General features: G+C 43.6%; 1 protein-coding gene across 2 annotated transcripts in view; it reads left to right on the forward strand.

The window, feature by feature from the left end:
- Window positions 1-22,314, forward strand: part of kdm4aa (lysine (K)-specific demethylase 4A, genome duplicate a) — a 75,517-nt gene that overhangs the window by 31,229 nt on the left and 21,974 nt on the right. For both annotated transcript variants that reach the window (XM_078560877.1, XM_078560876.1), the window contains exons 11-14: window positions 3,062-3,375; window positions 12,280-12,403; window positions 13,233-13,411; window positions 15,834-16,050. In XM_078560877.1, the coding sequence (XP_078417003.1) occupies window positions 3,062-3,375; window positions 12,280-12,403; window positions 13,233-13,411; window positions 15,834-16,050 (834 nt within the window). The remainder of the gene's footprint in view (window positions 1-3,061; window positions 3,376-12,279; window positions 12,404-13,232; window positions 13,412-15,833; window positions 16,051-22,314) is intronic.

Consider the following 22,314-nt stretch of genomic DNA (forward strand, 5'->3'; position numbering starts at 1 on the left):
GCCCAGTTTGGATTCCGCCAGGGTCACTCACCTCCTAACCTCATTACAGCCTCGGTTCAAACATGGATAAAAGTGCTGAACTGCAGAGGTGAGGCAAGTGACTGGCCTTGACATCGAGGCAGCATTTGACTGAGTGTGGCATCAAGGAGCCCTAGCAAAACTGGAGTCAGTGGAAATCAGGGGGAAAACTCTCCGCTGGTTGGAATCATTTAAGGCGGGGTGGTGGCATAGTGGTATTGTCACTGGTCTAGTATTCCAGAGACCCAGGGTAATGCTCGGGGGACCCTGGTTCGAATTCCACCACGGCAGATGGTGAGATTTGAATTCTGGAATTAAAAGTCTGATGATAACCACAAAACCATTGCTGATTGTCACAAAAACCCATCTGATTCACTAATACCTTTTTAGGAAAGGAAATCTGCTGTCCTTAGATGGTCTGGCCTACATGTGACTCCAGACCCACAGCAATGTGATTGACACTTGAATGCCCTCTGAACAAGGGCAATTAGGAATGGGCAGTAAATGCTGGCCTAGCCAGTGGCACCTATATCCTGTAAAAGTATAAGAAAAAGAGTGGGTATGGAAAAGTACAAAGAACAGTCCAGAGTAAGAAAAATTAACTGGAGGAAAGCCAACTTCAATGGGATGAGAGGATCTGGGCCAAATAAATTGGAGCCAAAGGTTGGCTGCTGACCAGTGGGCTTCTTTCAAGTGAATTCGAGCACAATTGAGATACTTTCTGTTGAAAGTGAAAGGTCGGGCAAACAAATCCAGAGCTCCTGGATGACAAAAGATAGAAATTTAAGATGAAGAAAATGTGTGCTTAAGACAAGTGTTAGGTAGGAACTACAATTGAGAACTGGGCTGAATATGGGAGATTCAGAACGGAGGTGAAGAAGCAAATAAGAGAAACAAAGAGGGAGTATCAAAAAAGTCTGGCAACTAACATAAAAGGGAATCCCAAAGTCTTGTATCGGCATATAAATAGTAAAAGGGTGGTAAAAGGAGTAGAGATGATGAGGGACCAAAAGGGGAGCTTGCACATGGAGGGTATAGCTGAGATAATAAATGAATACTTTGCATCTGTCTTTACTAAGGAAGAAAATGCTACCTAGGCCATGGTAAAAAGGAAGGTAATTCGGACACTAGAAGGGTTTAAAATTGAAGAGATATTGGATAGGTTATGTGTATTTAAAGTTGATAAGGCACGAGAACCAGATGAGATGCACCCAAGGATGCTGTGAGAATTGAGTGTGAGAAATTGTGGAGGCGCTGGCTATAATTTTTCCATCTTCCTTAGACTCGGCACAGGTGACAGAGGACTGGAGAATTGCAAACATTGCACCCTAGTTCAAAAAAAGGTGTAAGGATAAGCCTAGCAACTACAGGCCAGTCAGTTTAAATTTGGTGCTGGGGAAGCTTTTAGAAACAATTTGAGACAAAGTTAATAGTCACATGGACTATTAGGTTAATTAAGGAAAACCAGCATGGATTTCTTAAGGGAAAATCATGTTTAACTAACTTGCTGGATTATTTTGAAGAGGTAACAGAAAGGGTTGATGAGGGAAATGCTGTTGATGTGGTGTACGTGGACTTTCAAAAGATGCTTGATACAGTACTACACAAGATTTATGAGTAAAGTTATAGCACATGGAATAAAAGGGACAGTGCAACACGGATATGAAATTGGCTGAGTGACAGGAAACAGAGTAATGGTTAATGGATGTTTTTCAGCTGGAGGTAAGCTTGTAGTGGAGTTCCCAAGGGGTCAGTATTAGGACCCCTACTTTTCCTGATATATATTAATGACCTAGATCTTGGTGTATGGGGAACAATTTCAAATTTTGCAGATGATACAAAACTCAGAAGCATTGTGACCTGCGAGGAAGATAGAGTAGAACTTCAGAAGGGCATAGACAAGTTGGTGGAATGGGCAGACAGTTGGCAGATGAAGTTCATTGCAGAGAAATTGAAGTGATTAATTTAGTAGAAAGAATGTGGAGAGACAGTATAAAATATGGGATACAATTCCAAAGGGGGTGCAGGAGCAGAGGGATCTGGATGTATTTGTGCATAAGTCATTGAAGGTGGCAAGACAGGTTGAGAGAGTGGTTAATAAAACATTCAGTTTCCTGGGTTTTATTAATGTGGGCATAAAGTACAAGAGCAAGGAGGTTATGTTGAACTTGTATAAGTCACTAATTCGGCCTCAGCTGGAGTATTGCATCCAGTTCTGGGCACCACACTTTAGGCGCCTCCTGCGCCAGACAAATTCTGTGATATCTCTATGGTCTCAATAATAAGAACTGAAGGCCTGTTGCTGTTTTTGTGGTGATGGGTATTTGTGGCGTCTGAGTATCATGCTTTGGAGAGGCAGGACACTTCAATTAACATGTTGAAACTGAACTCCCACAGTGCAGTTGGAAACCAAAGTTAACTTTTACAATTGCTAATGGATTTCCCAGGGATTGGGAAACCCAGCAGTGAAAGGGAGGCATTCCTTGTAGGCCGGAGACCTCCCTGCAGCTGCTTGAGGAGGCCTTTGGCTCCATACCCTTCTACAATTTTTGATTGCACCAAGCCCCAACGATTCTTCCTATTTCCAGCCAATTATGGCCAACATTCTCTTTTCTCTTCCCATAGCCAATTAATGAATCCCTGGCTGTGGCCTCCTGCATCTGGTTTTCTTGCCCTGTCAGTTTGGCCAGTTGCTAGCAGGAAATGGAAGAAAATGCAGTTGGACCTTTCCATCCTCCACTTTTCTGGCCTCCCTGGCATCTTGCAATAAACGTTGGAGTTTTTGTTTCAGTCCCATGGCCTGGCACAGACAAAGTCACATATTATAAAGCCCTTGCATATGATTTTTGAAACAACAATCTAATACAATTGAAGGGTGTTGTGAAATTCTGTTGATGTATTTGTACTGAAGGTTTGCTTTTAGAGTTGAACATAAGTGCACAGAGATTCTACATTGTGCATATATTTGTTATAAGCTACAACCAATTGTTTAGTGAAATCGCAATTTTTTTTTCCATCTATAATCCATTTTTTCCTTTTGCAGAACCTGCTCCAGCACAAGTCGAGCCACACATTGAAAATGGTCCACTTGAAGAGAAGCTTACGTTGAAGCGAACCATGTCCAGCGCAGTGGACACAGCTGTTACTGTGTTAAACTTCTCTCTAGCCGCTCCTTCCCAAAATACTCCCATCCCATTTGTGAAATCATTTGAATCCAGCTCATCTGATTCAGAGACTACAAGTACTCAAAGTTCAAGCCAAGAGAGTGCTGCAGAGGACTCTGATAATAGCCCAGATTGGAATGAAACAGTCAAAACAAATATTGGAACTAGTCTCAATGAACAGGACCTTGCGGAGGTATTTATACATCAAGTAATTACATATTGCTTTGAGTTGCTTCCCTTTTTTTCTGTGTTGAGCAGTCTCTCGATCTACCCTATAAAGCAATGTACATCAGTTAGATTGATGCAATATAATGAGTATGGTCGGGAAAATAGTCACAAAATCACTTTAAGTAGAGGGTAAGGTAACTCAGTCTAATCATCTTGTGAACTGTTGATCTACAGGTTGAAGGAGTCTTCAGAAAATCAAGTTTAAGTTATTGATCACTGTGTGCCTTTGGTGAATACTTGTTCCAACTGACGCTAGTGTATTATTCACAGCGTTTTCATTAGAAGATGAATTGATGAAGGTTTTTTTGCAGGTTGTATACTCTTGTACACAAGAGTATACCTGGAAACATTTTAAATTTTTACAGAAGGCCATTCAACCGATTATTACTGGAGACTCTGTCAAAAAGCTACCTACCAAGCCCTTTGACAAGTTTATCGTCGTCCATTTTACCCTTGATTTGAGGATGATGTTTACTCAGGGTTGCAGGTTTCTGCCATGGGTAGTCTTGTGACTGAACAGCCTGATTCCTGATCTGAAGAACTTTGGGCACATGGGGCAGGACATTCCATGAGATAGTGGGATCTGGAGTGCTGGATTTGCTTCCTTTTCTTTCCTTCTGTGCTGCCGCTCTGCCTCATCAAGGCATTTAGACTCAAAGCATGATGCAGTTCGATAGACAAGTAGGCATCATTTTGAATAACTGGTAGCAAACTCCTCCTAGTCATTGATGTCAATGCTGCCATGCTTCAAAGAGAGCTCCAGAGTGTCTTTGAAGCGTTTTCTTTGCCCTCCACTGGAACGCAGACTATGAGAGTTGAGAAAACAGGACCTGGCTGGGGAGATTTTTTTCAACCTTCTGGACACGGTGTCCAATCCATCAAAGTTGATTGTGCCGGAGTTTTGCCTAAATCTTGTAGAACTGGCTTCTGGCAGGTTTTCCCATTAAATCCAAAGGATGCAGCAGAGGCATTACTGATGGAATTTCTCTAGCACTGTTACGTGTCACTGATACACAATCCAGGTCTCACTGCAGTGCAGGAGTGTAATGACGACACTAGGACTTTTGTTGACTTGCGGAGGTTTTAGTTGTCAAATGCTCGCTGCCGTACAGCTGATCTAGTACTGTATTGAATTTCCTCATCAGTGGTGGCACTGTGAGCGAGGTGGCTACCAGGCATATGGGAAGTGCTCAACATATTCCAGAGTGTCTCCTTCAACATGTATGGGAGGTGGAATATTTGGCTGACCAGGTGTGGGTTGAGACAAGTTTAGTTTTGGCAGCATTCAAGGACAGACCAAGTCTCTTGTATGCAGAATTGAAGAGATTGAGAATGGCTGGCTGGCTGGCTGGCTTGCAAATCTGGTGGAGAGTGGGCAATGACACTGCAGTCATTTAAATCATGTATATCTCTGGTTGTTAGTTTTGGCATGGGCACGACTGAGGTTAGTTTTCCATCTAGGTGGTATGTAATACTCTCACCACCAGAGGGCAGTTGATCTTTGTGGTGAATAGCCATTGATAGGTAGATTGTAAATAGTATGGGGGCAATCACACAGCCTTGCTTGACACCAGCCCAGATTTTGAAGGCACCTGTTTCAGATCTTCCACTAAAGACAGTTGTAGTCGTATCATCATGAAGCAGTCACAGGATTGTGATGAAATTTCTTCATCCAAATCTTTGGAGCACAATCCACAGAACCCACTATTTACTGAGTCAAGTGCTTTCATCAGGTCACTGAATGCAGTGAAGAGCTCATGGTGGTGTTCTCCACATTTTTCTTGGTTTTCTCTGGCAACAAAGGCCATGTCAGAGATTCCTCTGGAAGGTCTAGAGCCACACTGTCTCTGGGAGGATTTCTTCAGTCTGCACTGGAGTACTGCTTTGATCTGCAGCAGAGTGCTTAAGTTGATGTTTAGTGACTGAGGGACTTTGGTGAGGAGGGAATGAGGTGATCCTTTGAGTACCATGAGTACGGTCGGGTAAGTATTTACTACTTTTACCGCTTAGTTTTTAAGTTCTTATTTTGTGGTTCATCGTTTGTTAGGGCTATATTCTGTAACAACAAGGAGCAGGGAAGAAGGGCCCTAAAGTAATTAATATTATTTGATTATTAAGTATCTTCAAAAAGGTTTAATTTAATTTAAAGGGGTAAGTCATGGCAGGAGAGCTCAAAGCAGTGGTGGGCTCCTCCTGCTCTGTAGGAAGCCGGGAACATTTCCAGTGCCCCGGGCCAGCATGTGTGCGGGAAGTGCCTCCAGCTGCAGCTCCTGGAAGCCCGGGTTTCAGAGCTGGAGTGGTGGCTGGGGACATTGTGGAGCATCCACGAGGCAGAGAGTATTGTGGATAGCACGTGTAGGAAGGTAGTCACACCGCAAGCTAAGAGTCCACAGACAGGAAGGGGATGGGCGACCACCAGGCAGAGCAAGAGGACTAGGCAGGCAGTGCAGGAATCTCCTGTGGCTATTCCCCTGCAAAACAGATATACCGCTTTGGATATTGTTGATGGGAATGGCCTCTCGGGGGAAAGCAGGAACAGCCAAATGCGTTGCACCATTGTTGGTTCTGCTGCACAGGGGAGGAGTAAAAAGTGTGGGAATGCAATAGTTATAGAGGATTCAATTGTAAGGGGAATAGATAGGCGTTTCTGTGGCCGCAAACGAGGCTCCAGGGTGGTATGTTGCCTCCCTGGTGCTAGGGTCAAGGATGTCTCAGAGCGATTACAGGACATTCTGAAGGGGGAGGGTGAACAGCCAGTGGCCGTGGTACACATTGGTACAAATGACATAGGTAAAGAAAGGGATGAGGCCCTAAAAGCAGAATATAGGGAGTTAAGAAGTAAGTTTAAAAAGTACGACCTCAAAGGTAGTGATCTCGGGATTACTACCAGTGCCACATGCTAGTCAGAGTATAAATAGCAGGATATATCGGATGAATATGTGGCTGAAGAGATGGTGTGAGGGGGAGGGTTTCCGATTCCTGGGACATTGGAGTTCTGGGGGTGGTGGGACCAGTACAAACTGGACGGGTTACACATGGGCAGGACTAGGACTGATGTCCTCGGGGGAATGTTTGCTAGAGTGGTTGGGCAGGGTTTAAACTAAAATGGCAGGGGGATGGGAACCTATGCAAGAAGTCAGAGGAGGGGGAATCCAGGACAAACACAAAAGACAGAAAGGGGAATGAGTAAAGTGATGGGCAGAGAAATCAAGGGCAAGAATCAAACGGCCTCAGTGAAAAATAGTGGGAACGGGACAAGTAATGTTAAGAAGTCAAGCCTTAAGGCTTTATGCCTTAACGCGAGGAGCATTCACGGTAAAGTGGATGAAGTAAGCGTACAAATAGATGTAAACAGGTAAGATATGGTCGGGATTATGGAGACATGGCTGCAGGATGATCAGGGATGGAAACTGAACATCCAGGGGTATTCAGTATTTAGAAAGGACAGACAAAGGAAAAGGCGGTGGAGTTGCATTGCTAGTTAAAGAGGAAATTAATGCAATAGTGAGGAAAGATATTAGCTCTGACAATGTGGAATCTGTATGGGTAGAGCTGAGAAACACTAAGGGGCAAAACACATTAGTGGGGGTTGTATATAGACCTCCAAACTGTAGTGGTGATTTTGGGAATGGCATTAAACAGGAAATTAGAGGCACATGCAATAAAGGAACATCTGTAATTATGGGCGACTTTCATCTGCATATAGATTGGGTAAATCAAATTAGTAACAATACCGTAGATGAGGAATTCCTGGAGTGTATATGGGGTGGCTTTCTGGACCAATACGTTTAAGAATCAAGTAGAGAACAGGCCATCCTCGACTGGGTATTGTGTAAAATTGGCAGTCTAGTTGTGCGAGGCCCCTTGGGGATGAGCGACCATAATATGATAGAATTCTTCATCAAGATGTAGAGTGACGCAGTTGATTCTGAGACTAAGTCCTGAATTTTAATAAAGGAAACTACGATGGTATGAGGCACGAGTTTGGCTATGATGGATTGGGAAAAGTTACTTGAAGGGATGACGCCAGATAGGCAATGGCAAACATTCAAAGAGTGTATGGGTGAGCTGCAACAATTGTTTATTCCTGTCTGGCGCAAAAGTAAAACGGGAAAGGTGGCCAAACCATGGCTTACAAGAGAAATTAGAGATTGTGATAGTTGCAAGGAAGAGGCACACAAATTGGCCAGAAAAAACTACAAACCTGAGGATTGGGAGCAGTTTAGAATTCAGCAAAGGAGGACCAAGGGATTGATTAAGAAGGGGAAAATAGAATACAGGAGTAAGTTTGAGGGAACATAAAAACTGACTGTAAAAATTTCTATAGGTATGTGAAGAGAAAAAGATTGGTGAAGACAAATGTAGGTCCCTTAAAGCAGAAACACGGGAATTTATAATGGGGAACAAAGAAATGGCTGACCAACTAAATACATACTTTGGTTCTGTCTTCACAAAGGAAAATAACATACCAGAAATGTTGGGGAACACAAGGTTTGGTGAGAGGGAGGAACTGAAAGACATCAGTATTAGTGGGGAAATGGTGTTGGGGAAATTGATGGGATTGAAGGCCGATTAATCCCCAGGGCCTGATAATCTACATCCCAGAGTACTTAAGGAAGTGGCCCTAGAAGTATTGGATGCATTGGTGGTCATCTTCTGAGATTCTATAGACTCTGGAACAGTTCCTACAGATTGGAGGATAGCTAATGTAACCCCACTATTTAAAAAGGGAGGTAGAGAGAAAACAGGGAATTATAGACCAGTCAGCCTGACATCAGTAGTGGGGAAAATTCTAGAGTCCATTATACAAGATTTAATAGCTGAGCACTTGGAAAACAGTGGCAGAATCGGACAGAGTCAGCATGGATTTATGAAAGGGCATTCATGCTTGACAAATCTACTGGAATTTTTCGAGGATGTAACTAGTAGAGTTGATGAGGGGGAGCCAGTGGATGCAGTTTATTTGGACTTTCAGAAGGTTTTTGACAAAGTCCCACACAAGAAATTAGCGTGTAAAATTAAAGTGCATGGGATTGGGGGTAGTGTATTGAGATGGATAGAAAACTGGTTGGCAGACAGGAAACAAAGAGTAGGAATCAACGGGTCTTTTTCCGAATGGCAGGCAGTGACTAGTGGGGTACCGCAGGGATCGGTGCTGGGACCCCAGCTATTCACAATATATATTAATGATTTAGATGAGGGAACTAAATGTAATATCTCCAAATTTGCAGATGACACAAAGCTGGGTGGGAGGGTGAACTGTGAGGAGGATGCAGAGATGCTTCAGTGTGATTTGGACAAGCTGAATGAGTGGGCAAATGCGTGGCAGATGCAATATAATGTGGATAAATGTGAGGTTATCCACTTCGGTAGCAAAAACAGGAAGGCAGATTATTACCTGAATGGCTATAAATTGAGAGAGGGGAATGTGCAACGAGACCTGGGTGTCCTTGTACACCAGTCGCTGAAGGTAAGCATGCAGGTGCAGCAGGCAGTAAAGAAAGCAAATGGTATGTTGGCCTTCATAGCCAGAGGATTCGAGTACAGGGACAGGGATGTCTTGCTGCAATTATACTGGGCCTTGGTGAGACCACACCTGGAATATTGTGTGCAGTTTTGGTCTCCTTATCCGAGGAAGGATGTTCTTGCTGTAGAGGGAGTGCAGCGAAGGTTTACCAGACTGATTCCTGAGATGGCGGGACTGACATATGAGGAGAGATGGAGTTGTTTAAAATTATATTCGCTGGAGTTCAGAAGAATGAGGAGGGATCTCGTAGAAGCTTGTAACATTCTAACAGGACTAGACAGGGTAGATACAGGAAGGATGTTCCCGATGGTGGGGGAGTCCAAAACCAGGGGTCACGGTCTGAAGGTACGGGGGTATACAATTTAGGACTCAGATGAGGAGAAATTTCTTCACCCAGAGAGTGGTGAGCCTGTGGAATTTGCTACCACAAAGTGGTTGAGGCCAAAACGTTGTATGTTTTCGAGAAGGAGATATACCTCTTGGGGCGAAAGAGATCAAAGGACATGGGGAGAAAGCGGGAGCAGGCCTTTGAGTTGGATGATCAGCCATGATCATAATGAATGGTGGAGCAGGCTAGAAGGGCCGAATGGCCTACTCCTGCTCCTATTTTCTATGTTTCTATGTTTCAGCTACCGGAAATGGGCAATTCAAGAGAGTACATGTCAAGGATTTTCCCTGCTATGGACCTCAATAGTTTCGACAGCATGATTTATCTCCCTCCTTGAAGATAGTTACAATTTTGGTATTCCTGAAGTCGGGGGTGGGGGGAAGGGAGGAATTATTTTCCCTCCCAAGTCTATAGTTTGAGTAAAAGACCTTTGATAAGGTCTTGTGACTAAGGTCAGGACATGTGTAGCTGGGACCAGTTGCAGAATGGATAGCAAGCCAATTACAACACTATTAGTGGAGAGTAGAGGTTAAAATTGGCTGCGCTGGCTGGCAAAAAGTGAAAATAGTGTTCCACTCAATGCTACGACCACTATTGTTTACCATTTACATAAATAATTTGGAATCAGAGGTATAATTCCAAAATTTGCATTCACACCAAATTAGTGGGATGTAGTTAATAGAGGTGGAGTGCAACAAAATATAGGAAGACATTGCAAAACTTGCAGAGGGTGTGTGATTGAAATGAACTTGAATATGGATAGATGTAAAGTAATACATTTTGGTAGGAAGAATAAAAAGGCTGCATTCTCCTTAGAAAATAAGTATCGTAATGAGGTAGAGGACCAGAAGTACCTGGGGGTACAGATAAATAGCAAAATGTAGTGACATAGGTTAATAAAGCCACTTAAAGATAAAGCAAACAAAGCATTGGGGTTCATTTATATTATAGAATTTAAAAGCAGAGAAGTTATGCTAAACATATAGGGCAGAATCTTCGGGTCAGTGAGCAGAGGTAGGCTCCGCTCGCTGGCACATAAAATGATGTGCCGTGACACTGGGCGTGCGTCCCGACATCACCGCGCGTCATACTGATCCTCAGTTCGGCAGGCGCGCAGCAGAGTTGGCTGCACCCCTGACGAGCTGTCAAAGGCCTATTAAGGCCATTTAAAAATTAATTAAAGTAATTAACTGAGCTGTCCGTCCAAACTTAAGGTTGGAAGGCAGGCGAAGAGCCCAGGCGGCCTTCGCATTTATCATGAAACCTCATCCACGGGCGGGATGAGGTTTCATGAAGGGTTTATAAATTAAATAAATTTTTTTATTAAAGTTCATTGATATGTTCCAGCTCATGTCACACTGTCACATGAGGGGACGTGTCTTAAAAATTTCATTTTTCTTTATTAAAATTCTTTAAAAATCACACTAAGTTCCCTGAGGCAGCTCCGTGTCTCAGGGAGATGTGTGTGAAACTGTGCAGGCCCTAACTCTCCCTCCTCTCCCCAACCGCGCAGGGAAAACTCAGTGCTTCCGGGTGCGCATCATGCTGGGCGGGCCTTAATTGGCCCACCCACGCAAAATGGCGGCACCCAGCTGATCACAGGCGGTGATTGGCTGCGTGCTCACCCACTCCCGCCCAACCCCCCCGATGGGGAGAAAATTCTCCCCATATAGAGGCTTGGTGAGGCCACACTCGAACGCAGACACGATGGGCTATATGGCCTCTTTCTGTGCCGTAATTTTTCAATGGCTCTAACACTTCTGGTCTCTAATATTAAAAGGATATCGAGGTACTGGAGAAGGTGTAAAAAAACTGGTAGGATGGTACCAAAACCGGTATATTGATCAGAAAAGATTGAACAGGCTTTGGCTGTTTTCTGCAGAAAAGAAAAGGCTATGGGGTGATCTGATTGAGGACGTTAGGTTTATGAAAATGTTTGACAGTGTTGCCGCTTGCAGGAGACTGAACTAATGGCTATAAATGTTAGATGGTCATTAATGAATTCAGGAGAAATTTCTTTATCCAGAGAGTGGTTAGAATGTGGAACTCTTATCATAAGGGGTATTTGAAGTGATTAGCATAGATGTATTTAAAGGAAAGCTAGATAAACATATGAAAGAGAAAGAAATAGGATATCTTGAGAAAGGTGGACGAGAGAAAACTCTTGTGGGATGCATCCGTCCAGTCCACGAGCGTGACCCCCAGTTCCGGTCACTGATCACTTTATCCTCTGCTCCACTCCCACTCTGACCTTAATGTCCTGAGCCTCCTGCGCTGTTCCAACGAAGCTCAAAGAACAGCACAATCTGATCTCAATATTGAGTTCAACAATTTCAAATCATAACCTCTACCTCCAGTGCTTTTTTTTCTTCTGTTTTTGCATGGTTGATGATTCTGCTTTTCCCATTTACACATTTAGACATCTTTTTGTTTCTTCACATGTCCCATTATCATTTCCTTTTGCCTTACGTCATCATTCCTTTTGTCAATTAATCTCTCCTGCCTTGCACTCTATCACTGACATTCCTTGGGCTTCACCCCACCTTCCCTTTTCCTGCCTCTACTTGCTTAAAACCTGTTGCACCACCAACTTTTTCCAGTTCTGAAGAAAAGACCTATCAAGTTTCATGTCAATGATCTAACTCCTCTGTTTTTCTCTCTCCATATTTCTAGCATTTTCAGTTTTTATAACAAAATTTTAACCTGTTTGCCTCCAACCTTGTGTCTGTGTCTTTGGGAGCATATTTTGCATTTGATATGTTACGCTTGATCAATGGGGATCATCGATAACTTTTCATGCCTTCAATCTTAACATATAAATAATGCTAGCATAATTACTAACTCAAGACTTGCAAAAAGGACTGTTGTCAACCATTACAAGTTTCCCTAATACTAAAATGCAACTCCTGTCCCTCAAAGGAGCATTACAGACCTATTGTTTTATTCTACCACAGATGGCTGAGCAATACATGAAAGAAATGAAATCCAAGAAGAAGGCCAAGAGTCGGCGTCAGCCTCTTAGTAAACCACCACGGCACCACCCGCTTTCTGTGGTAAAGGACTGCGTTAGCGATGAAGGTGTGTAACCAATGTTAGAGCTTATCATGCAGCCATATTCAAGAGGCTTTACTGTTGAAGGCCTTGTTGGGAACTGAATTCTACTACTTTAGACTGGTTCATATCTGGGGTCAAGTATGTAGCAAAATTTTTTAATCTCGTGCCTATATGTGTAAGCAACAAATGTGTTCTCTTGTAGTTTCTTCTCCAATGTTGCCTCTCTTTAATATTTCTATGACACTAAATCTATGTTGTGGGTAAAATATGTGCAGTAGAAAAACAAACTTGTAAAAGCATGCCTTGTTTTTGCCAACTTTGTGTGCAAATGAAACCTTTCTCTCCATGCCTATGGCTCTTGGTTAAAGATTTAGTTCATTTCATGTTGCCAAGATAGTGTATGCAATATGATGAGAAAATATGATCTATGATGAGGGAAAGTCCTGAGGCTTAAAGGAGGCAATGGGAATATCAAGTTTATTTGCGATAAGACAGTTTCAATGATCTGGTCTGTCAGCATGCTGTGCAATAGAATAAGTAGTGTGTAGGGTTGTGAAGAGAGTTCAATAGCATTTGGGAGAGAGAAGGGTCCTGCTATGACACATGGTAGAAGGGAGCTTAGTACTATTATGGTACATGCAGAACTAATAGTGGAATGATTGTGAGGCAAAAAAGAAAATAGGACTGCTAGAAGTAGCAAGTAAACACTGAAGGTATGATGGCAAGACAATCGTAAGTCAGAAGTCACTAGAAAGTGCAAATGACCATACTATCTACTTTCATTTGATAATGTTCAATGGACATTAACTGTACTGGACTTGATTCTTCTTTAAAACTGCTATTTTTGTAACAGAAATGCCAGACTTGTTGTCGGTAGAAGATGACCCAATGGAATCCGAACCGTGGGCAAAGCCTCTTGCTCATCTGTGGCAAAACCGGCCCCAGAACTTTCTTGCCGAACGAGAATACAACTGCACAATGGCACAGCTGATGCCTTACTGCTCAATTTGTGCACTCTTCCAGTCATACCAGGTTGGGATATTTTTCATTTTACTTTCCAGCGTTTGAACTTGGACTAAAGCTTTCCTTTATAAATTACCCTGCTAATGATTAATCCGGATACTGGTAGATCTTAAAATTGTACTGCTTAGAAAAGTCAAAACAGTTTTTCAACTTTAAGAATTTTTGTAGAATGACCATGGATTGTGAAAAATGAAACATTTTTATTCTAAATTAATTTGTGAAGATATTTTATTGCATTTGCTGGTGGTCATTGCAATCCGCTTTGTAAATATGTTGCAAAATGATCCCTGAATTAAAATGCAGTCGGTCTTCAGTTGTCACTGGTTGAAATTCCAATTACAGTAATTGTTACATATTGCATAATTGTGGGATATAATGAAATGAAGGTTTGTTGGAAGGCATTTCTTGTAGTATCCTCCATACATGATCAATTTGTTTTGTAGTTTTTATGATGTTGGCAGTTACTTGTGCAACTTTTTTCCCAAATGGGGATGTGTAATGGGGAAGGGTATAAAGTGTGCTCCCGACCACCTGTTAATTTATGCCTGAATGGTAGAGAAGTTCCCTTTTTTTAAGTTTCTACTTTTTTTTGTCTTAAACTGTGGTAGAACTGAATAGTACCAACTGACACTTCCCTACTGGGTTCAAGCATCATATGAAGGATATCCAAAACAAAAACAGAATTACCTGGAAAAACTCAGCAGGTCTGGCCGCATCGGTGGAGAAGAAATCAGTTAACATTTCGAGTCTTCATGACCCTTCGGCAGAACCCTTCGGTCATGAAGACTCGAAACGTTAACTGATTTCTTCTCCACCGATGCTGCCAGACCTGCTGAGTTTTTACAGGTAATTCTGTTTTTGTTTTGGATTTCCAGCATCCGCAGTAGCTTTTAGCTTTTTGTTTTTATCTATATGAAGGATATGTTGTGCTATTGAAGGTGCCATCTTTTTGGGTTAGACTGCAAATATTTTTTTTTGTTCATGGGATGTGGGCATCGCTGGCTAGGCCAGCATTTATTGCCCATCCCTAATTGTCCTGTCCAGAGGGCATTCAAGAGTCAACCACATTGCTGTGGGCCTGGAGTCACATGTAGGCCAGGCCAGGAAAGGACGGCAGATTTCCTTCCCTAAAGGACATCAGTGAACCAGATGGGTTTTTACGACAATCGGCAATGGTTTCGTGGTCATTATCAGACTTTTTATTTTTATTGAATTAAAATTTCGCCATCTGCTGTGGTGGGTTTCAAACCTGGGTCCCCAGAGAATTACCCTGGGCCTTCTGAAATACTAGTCCAGTGACAATACCACTATGCCACCACCGTGATATCTGCCCCTTCAGGTAAATTTAAAGGAACCCATAGCACTTTTCAGTGAAGAGCAGGGATTTTGCCCATCACCCTGGTCAACAATTATCCCTCAAACACCACCATCAGAAACAGATTATTAATTGTTCAGGCATTAGAAAGATTGAGGAATCTTCATCTGTCCTTTCCCTTCTGTGTAGGGAAGAGTATTCTTTTGATGCTGCAAGTTGATTTGAGTGGACCCTCAAATACAGATTTTATCTACTTTTATTTTTTTCATGACCGTTCCATCATTCTGCAACTGTGTAGTCATTTCACATTCCAAACTCTCACCCTGTTTTGAATGACATTGTGTGATTTTTCTTTTTCTGGAAGTGGATCAAAGAGATCTGGTATTCTCCTGGTGGGATGGGTCATATGGACAATGTTATCAGCATTAAAACATTTTGGAAGGGCCCTTGTATTTGCTCTTCTTGTGGCATATTTCCATTCTAAGGAGCCTCTCATGGAGGATACCAAGTGGTGAGACCTTGAATTGTGTTTTGCAAGACAGGCACTCTGCTTGGGTTTCTTTAAAGTTTTACTGTGCACATGCACAGCAAGTGACTTTCTAAAATGTTTGTGAATTGAGGTCAGCGACTGAGGTACATGCATTTGTTTTGATCATTTATAGCACAGTGGGATAATAAAACCAAATCTCTCGAGTTCATGCAATAATTTCTTATCAATTCCTGTTCCTCCTCTGAAACAATTGTTGATGATATAGGCTATTCCACCCTGTGGTTACAATTAGATGGATATATATAGCCTTTCCAGAAGCTGCTGAAAAATTCTATAACTGCTTAATGTTTATTCGCTCTACCATTATTTGTAAAAGGCAATGTTGTCACCAGCTATATAACGAGACATATAACCTGAGCTTCTGTGAACTCATCGTTTTCTTAATAGGGCATTCCTGGTTCCAAGAACATAGTGACTTAACTGAAAATTAAAACCTTGCATTGAAAGATACTGAGTGGTGGCTATATCCTTGTCTACCATGGAGTCTGCTTAATATAAATTATCTGATGTAATTAACAATATGTTTCTCTTCCCTTACTGACACCTTCCCACTTTTGTTTTGACAGGTAGATTGTCAGGAGAGTCAGGGTACCAGAAACAAAAGCCAACCTTTGGATGCAGGCAAACCCAGAAACCAAATAAAAAGCAAGCCATTGGTTCCAGAAATGTGCTTCACATCTGGAAGTGACCATGTAGACCTAACGCTCCCCACTTCTTATGTTGACGAAGATGGAACAAGCATCCTTGTAACATGTGCAAAGTGCTGTGTATGTGTTCATGCAAGTAAGTGTTATGGGCTCCTGTGGTAGAGAAAGGAGGGAGCTTGGAAGGAGGAGTAGAAGAGCAGGCGAGTTCTCCCAGGTGTACCAGTCAATATTTATACCTCAACCAATGTCAGTAAATATCACTAAAATGTCAGATTATCTCATTGCTGTTTGTGGGACCTTGCTATATGTAAACTGGCTGCAGTGCCTCCTACATTATAGATGAAGCATTTTTGCAAATATAGTACTGTTAAGTGTTTGGAGCATCCTGAGGAAATGTAAATTGCTATAAAATTGCAAATTCTTCCTTCATATTCTGGTGGCTAGTTATTCTGTGTATTGAATTTGGAAGTCCTAAGTATTCAAATTCTTAATCGTCACAGTTGACCAAAGCTTAGGTTCCCCATAAATTGAAGCTGCTGGAACATGCATTTAAGGGCATTGGTTCTTTGCTCTCTGGATCCCAATGTATGATTAACCCACACACTTGGATTCCATTGCAGGCAACATGCCAACTTTCTGTTGGCTGCTTATTTCAGTGATTTCAGCAGTCAGCATGTTTAGCTGTTGTTGGCTGTTGATTGACTGGATGCATTGGCAGTGGACCACTTAAATTTGGTCTGCACCTCTCAAAGGGGTGATTATATTGTGGCTGGAGGAGCAGCTGCCAGTCCAACAGGAAATGACTAACTTGGGAAGAATGGCACCCAATGGGAGAGAAAGGATTCAATGTTTTCAATGCTGCACCGGAGGTCTTGGGGGAGGATTTGGAAAGGAAGAAGATTGTTGTGTATCTGCAGTGACCTAGGAGGCCCTCCAGATATATGCTCAGAAGGCATCGGGAGCAGTTAACTGTGGAGATCCATGCTAGGAGTAAAGCCCTGAGGACCTGGGTGCTGTGCTGCAAGAAGCTCAGACCTCAAGGTTGTATTTTCAAATGCTATACCCTTCCTGCCATGCCACTAGTCTTAAATCATGCCCATCACTCACCTGTCAGCAATCTTTCTCAAAATGGATTTGTACCTGACTTGCAGGTGCTTCACCACACTATCACACCTTTATTTATTTATTTTTTATTCATTCATGGGATGTTGGCTTTGCTGGCTGAGCCAGCATTTAATACCCATCCCTAGTTGCCCTTGATAACGTGGTGGTGAGCTGTCTTCTTAAACTGCTGCAGTTCAAGTGGTGTAGGTACACCCGCCGTGCTGTTAGGAAGGGAGTTCCAGGGTTTTGACCCAGGAACGGCAATATATTTCCAAGTCAGGATGGTGAGCTACTTGGAGGGGAACTTCTATCTATCTGCTGCCCTTGTCCTTCTAGATGGTAGTGGTCGTGGGTTTGGAAGGTGTTGTCAAAGGAGCCTTGGTGAATTCCTGCAGCGCATCTTGTAGATGGTACAAACTGCTGGTACACACTGCTGCTACTGTGCATCAGTGTTGGAGGGAGTGAATGTTTGTGGATGTGGCGCTAATCAAGCGGGCTGCTTTGTCCTGGACAGTTTCAAGCTTCTTGAGTGTTGTGGGAGCTGCACTCATCCAGACAAGTGGGGAGTATTCCATCACACTCCTGACTTGTGCCTTGTAGATGGTGGACAGGCTTTGGGGAGTCATGACGCGGGTTACTCGTCGCACGATTCCTAGCCTTTGACCTGCTCTTGTAGCCACAATATATGGATATATGGCTAGTCCAGTTCTGTTTCTGGTCAACGGTAACCCCCCACCAGGATGTTGATAGTAGGGGATTCAGTGATGGTAGCGCTATTGAACATCAAGGGATGATGGTTGGATTCTCACCTGTTAAATATGTCATTGCCTGACACTTGTGTGGCACGAATGTTACTTGCCAGTTGTCAACCCAAGCCTGGATATTGTCCAGGTCTTGCTGCATTTAAACGTAGACTGCTTCAGTATCTGAGGAGTCGTGAATGGTGTTGAACATTGTGCAGTCATCAGCGAACATCCCCGCTTCTGACCTTATGATGGAAGGAAGGTCATTGATGAAGCAGCTGAAGATGGTTGGGCTGGGGACTCTACCCCAAGGAACTCCTGCAGTGATGCCCTGGAGCTAAGATGACTGACATCCAACAACTATCTTCCTTTGTGCTAGGTATGACTACAACCAGCAGAGAGTTTTCCTCCCTGATTCCCATTGACTCTAGTTTTGCTAGGGCTCCCCGATGCCACACTCTGTCAAATGCTGCTTTGATGTCAAGGACAGTCATTCTCACCTTGCCTCTGGAGTTCAGCTCTTTTGTCCATGTTTGAACTAAGGCTGTCACGAAGTCAGGAGCTGAGTGGCCCTGGCGGAGCCCCAACTGGGCATCAGTGAGCAGGTTATTGCTAAGCAAGTGCTGCTTGATAGCATTGTTGATGACCCTTTCGATTACTTTACTTACGATTGAGAGTAGGTTGATGAAGAGGTAATTGGCCTGGTTGGATTTGTCCTGCATTTTGTGTACAGGACATACCTGGACATTTTTCCACATAGCTGTGTAGATGCCAGTGTTATAGCTGTACTGGAACAGCTTGGCTAGGGACATGGCAAGTTCTGAAGCACAAGTCTTCAGTACTATTGCTGTAATATTGTCAAGGCCCATAGCCTTTACAGTATCCAGTGCCTTCAGCCGTTTCTTGATATCACATGAAGTGAATCGAATTGGCTGAAGACTGGCACCCTTGATGCTGGGGACCTCCGGAGAAGGCTGAGATGGGTCATCCACTTGGCACTTCTGGCTGAAGATTGTAGCAAATGCTTCAGCCTTATCTTTTGCACTGATGTGCTGGGCTCCTCCATTGAGGCTGGGGATATTTGTGGAGCCTCCTCCTCCAGTGAGTTGTTTAATTGTCCACCATCATTCACAACTTGATGTGGTAGGACTGCAGAGCTTACATCTGATCTGTTGGTTGTGGGATCACTTAGCGCCGTCTTATCACTTGCATGCTTATGCTTTTTGGCATGCAAGTAGTCCTGTGTTCTCGCTTCACCAGATTGACACCTCGTTTTTAGGTATGCCTGGTGCTGCGCCTGGCATGCCCTCCTGCACTCTTCATTGAACCAGAGTGGACCCCCTGGCTTGATGGTAATGGTAGAGTGGGGATATGCCGGACCAAGAGGATGATGTTCGAGTACAATTCTGCTGCTGCTGATGGCCCACTGCACCTCATGGATGTCCAGTCTTGAGTTGCTAGATCTGTTCGAAATCTATCCAATTTAGCATGGTGGTAGTGCCACTCAACACTATGTAAGGTATCCTCAGTAAAGGCGGGACTTCGTCTCCACAACGACTGTGCCATGGTCACTCCTACCGATACTGTCGTGGACAGACGCATCTGTGGCAGGTAGGTTGGTGAGGATGAGGTCAAGAATGTTTTTCCCACTTGTTGCTTCCCTACCTGCTGCAGACCCAGTCTAGCTATGTCCTTTAGGACTCCGGCCAGCTCGGTCAGTAGTGGTGCTACCGAGCCACTTTTGGTGATGGACATTGAAGTTCCCCACCCAGAGAACATTCTGTGCCTTTGCCACACTCAGTGCTTCCTCCAAGTGATGCTCAACATGGAGGAGTGCTGTTTCATCAGCTGAGGGAGGGGGGCATGTGGTCATCAGCAGGAGGTTTCCTTGCCCATGTTTGACCTGATACCTGTGAAAGAATAGAAAATTGGCATGATTTCACTAAATTTGGTTTGGCTTATTGATTTTTGTGGTAGCCTTTATTTTTGTGTAAGGTATGGGACTGTTGATGAATGGGGAATTGGAGTTGCAGTTACTGATATTGCACTGAGTCTTTTCCAGACAGACTACCAGAAAGGGCTGTGTTGGTTTCCTCTTTGTTTCTCCTCCCTTTCTTCTTGTGCTCCCACTGCTCAGTAACTCACCATGTAGCTGGTGGCTGTCCTTGCTTGATGGCAAATTTATGCAGAAGAATGGGTATCTTGACACTCTGCCAGGTACTACATGACTCTGTCAGAGTGGTTCAGGCAGCAGCAGCATTGTATCAGCATTGTAATGGTCTACTCTGTCATATTTCAGGTTGCAGGATGGCTTTCATTGAATGCATCCTGTGCATAATGTTAAGAGGGTCAGTGCACCAGAGTTATCAATTGCGTGGTCATTGGATAGACCTTACTGCACAGTAGAGATTCTTGGTTTGCCATTATAGGCGGAATGCAGCTCGCACAGTGGGCTGCAGAATTTAGTTCCTGTGATGGGGGTCCTCCCTACCTTCTGGAGAAACAGTGGGAGCACCACATTTCTCTCCAGGAGGCTCAACACTATTTAAGTGCAATCAGGCATTTAAGTGGACAGCGTTGGGCCTCCCACACAATCACAACCCCAGTAGATTGGAAATCCAGCCCCTGAGAGCCGGCAGCTCCCATTATTGGCAATGCCACTGGGAGTGGTGGTTGCTGCTGGTAATGCCCTGAGGCCAGGGATGATCGCTTGATCCCATGAGACAGATGAATAGGACGGGATGAGGATCGGATGCAAGGGCACGGGGTTGGTTTTCATTTGCCAGTGTGTCTGTGAGCGAGGGAGGTGCCCGGCAAACGCAACAGGGATTGCTGCGCAGTCTTCGGGGGGCATGGGTAAGCCCTGTTAAATCACTGAGCCACCGTTAAATCCTGGTGGGCTTGGGGATAATTGGCTTTAAGTGACTCATTAATGAGTCTAATTGACATTCTGTCACCAGCAGGCGGAATTCTTGCAGAGGGCCTTTACCACACCCCCAATAAATTAGGGACAGTTTTCCCAATGCCAGGAATTGAACGTGAGTGCTCCTGCCCCATTCTCCCGCTCCCTCTCTTGGGGGGGGGGGGGGGGGGGGGGCTCCATTAAATTCTGTCCGACATATGGCGCCTACAAATTAATGTGCATGCCGACAGTAACACCCTGCGCCATAGGGAAGGCTGCAGTCCTATCAAAGTCACGTGCTTGCTCGACCTATTTTTCTCTGGCAAAAATAGAATGTAGTTGGCACTCGTTGATTAGAGAGCTTGAGTGGACTTCCCTTGCACAAACTGGAGGGTAAGCTGCGAGATGTTGTAAGCATCTCCAGCCTGGAGGGAGCAAGATACATGAATGTTCATAGGCTCTGGGAATATGGTTCTTCTCCTGCTTTTGAGCTTGTGGCTGCAGCAGATTTCAGCGAAGATGTCCTTACTGAATCACAGATGTCACACACACTGTTCCTTACTGAGGTTCTGGTAGGATAATTGCTCCATGATCATCCTGGGTGGATGTGGCCTCCTGCTGAGAGCCCTCTTCCATCTAGGAGCTAGTCCTGCTCTGCGTGGCCTCTTTTCATTCTCTAACTTGTTCTGTATTCCAAAGAGGAATGTCTATGATTGCACCCTGGGAGCAGATAGTTTGTGCAGAAGCCTTGAAATCATAAAAGCTTCGTCAGCACCTGCCACACCACTTCCTGTAGGTTTTTTGCAACTTGAAAGAATTAAAGAAAGCACCGAACACATGTAGAATTGAAGCAACAGCTAATGGCACTGGTGGAGTGTCCTTCCTGCTGCTGAATGAGTGTTGGTGGCTGTACAAAGTTAAGAAAGGGTATCGGCTGGATCATTGAACTCCACATGGCACTACTGGTATCAGATCAACATTGCACGCTGAATGTTGTTGTGATCTATCTGTTCTGCATACTTCTATGGATTTTTACACCGTCGCCAATATGTTAGCTGGCATTATTCACCCCAAAAGTGTGTGCTCACAATACAGAAGCGTTTTGTAGTTCTTAAGGGCACTCGTAACATTCAAAAATATGGTGGAAATGGTCCCAATTTCTGCCCATAGTTTTTCCATGTTATTACTTGCTGTTCTCATCCAGACAATCTGGGGAGGTGGTAAACCGAGACAGTCGTTTTCAACTTTGGCAGCAGAAGTAATTTCTTGATTTTTGCATTATGTTGGTTTGAATGAAATTGACAAAATCTGTGGCAGAAAGGTGGCTTCCCTAAAAGTGAACAATTGGCATATCTGAGTGGGAGAATAATTTCCCTTAATGGAATCCTGTGCATTGTGGGTTGGTCAAGATATGGTATGTTTTAAATGAAAGAAGTTGCATTTATATAGCATTCTTTATGACCTCAGGGTATCTCAAAGCCCTTTACAATCAAGTGCTTCCTTTTCTTGTGAAGTATTGTCACGGTTGGTAATGTAAGCCAATTTGTGCACAAAAGGGCTTCCACAATCATTTTAATGAAATCTATTTGAGATGTTGATTGAGGCATAGTTTGGCCAGATCACTGGGAAAACTCTCCTGTTTTTCGATTAG

Source organism: Cetorhinus maximus, chromosome 17 (genome assembly GCF_964194155.1).
Source record: "Cetorhinus maximus chromosome 17, sCetMax3.hap1.1, whole genome shotgun sequence".
Lineage (NCBI taxonomy): Eukaryota > Metazoa > Chordata > Chondrichthyes > Lamniformes > Cetorhinidae > Cetorhinus > Cetorhinus maximus.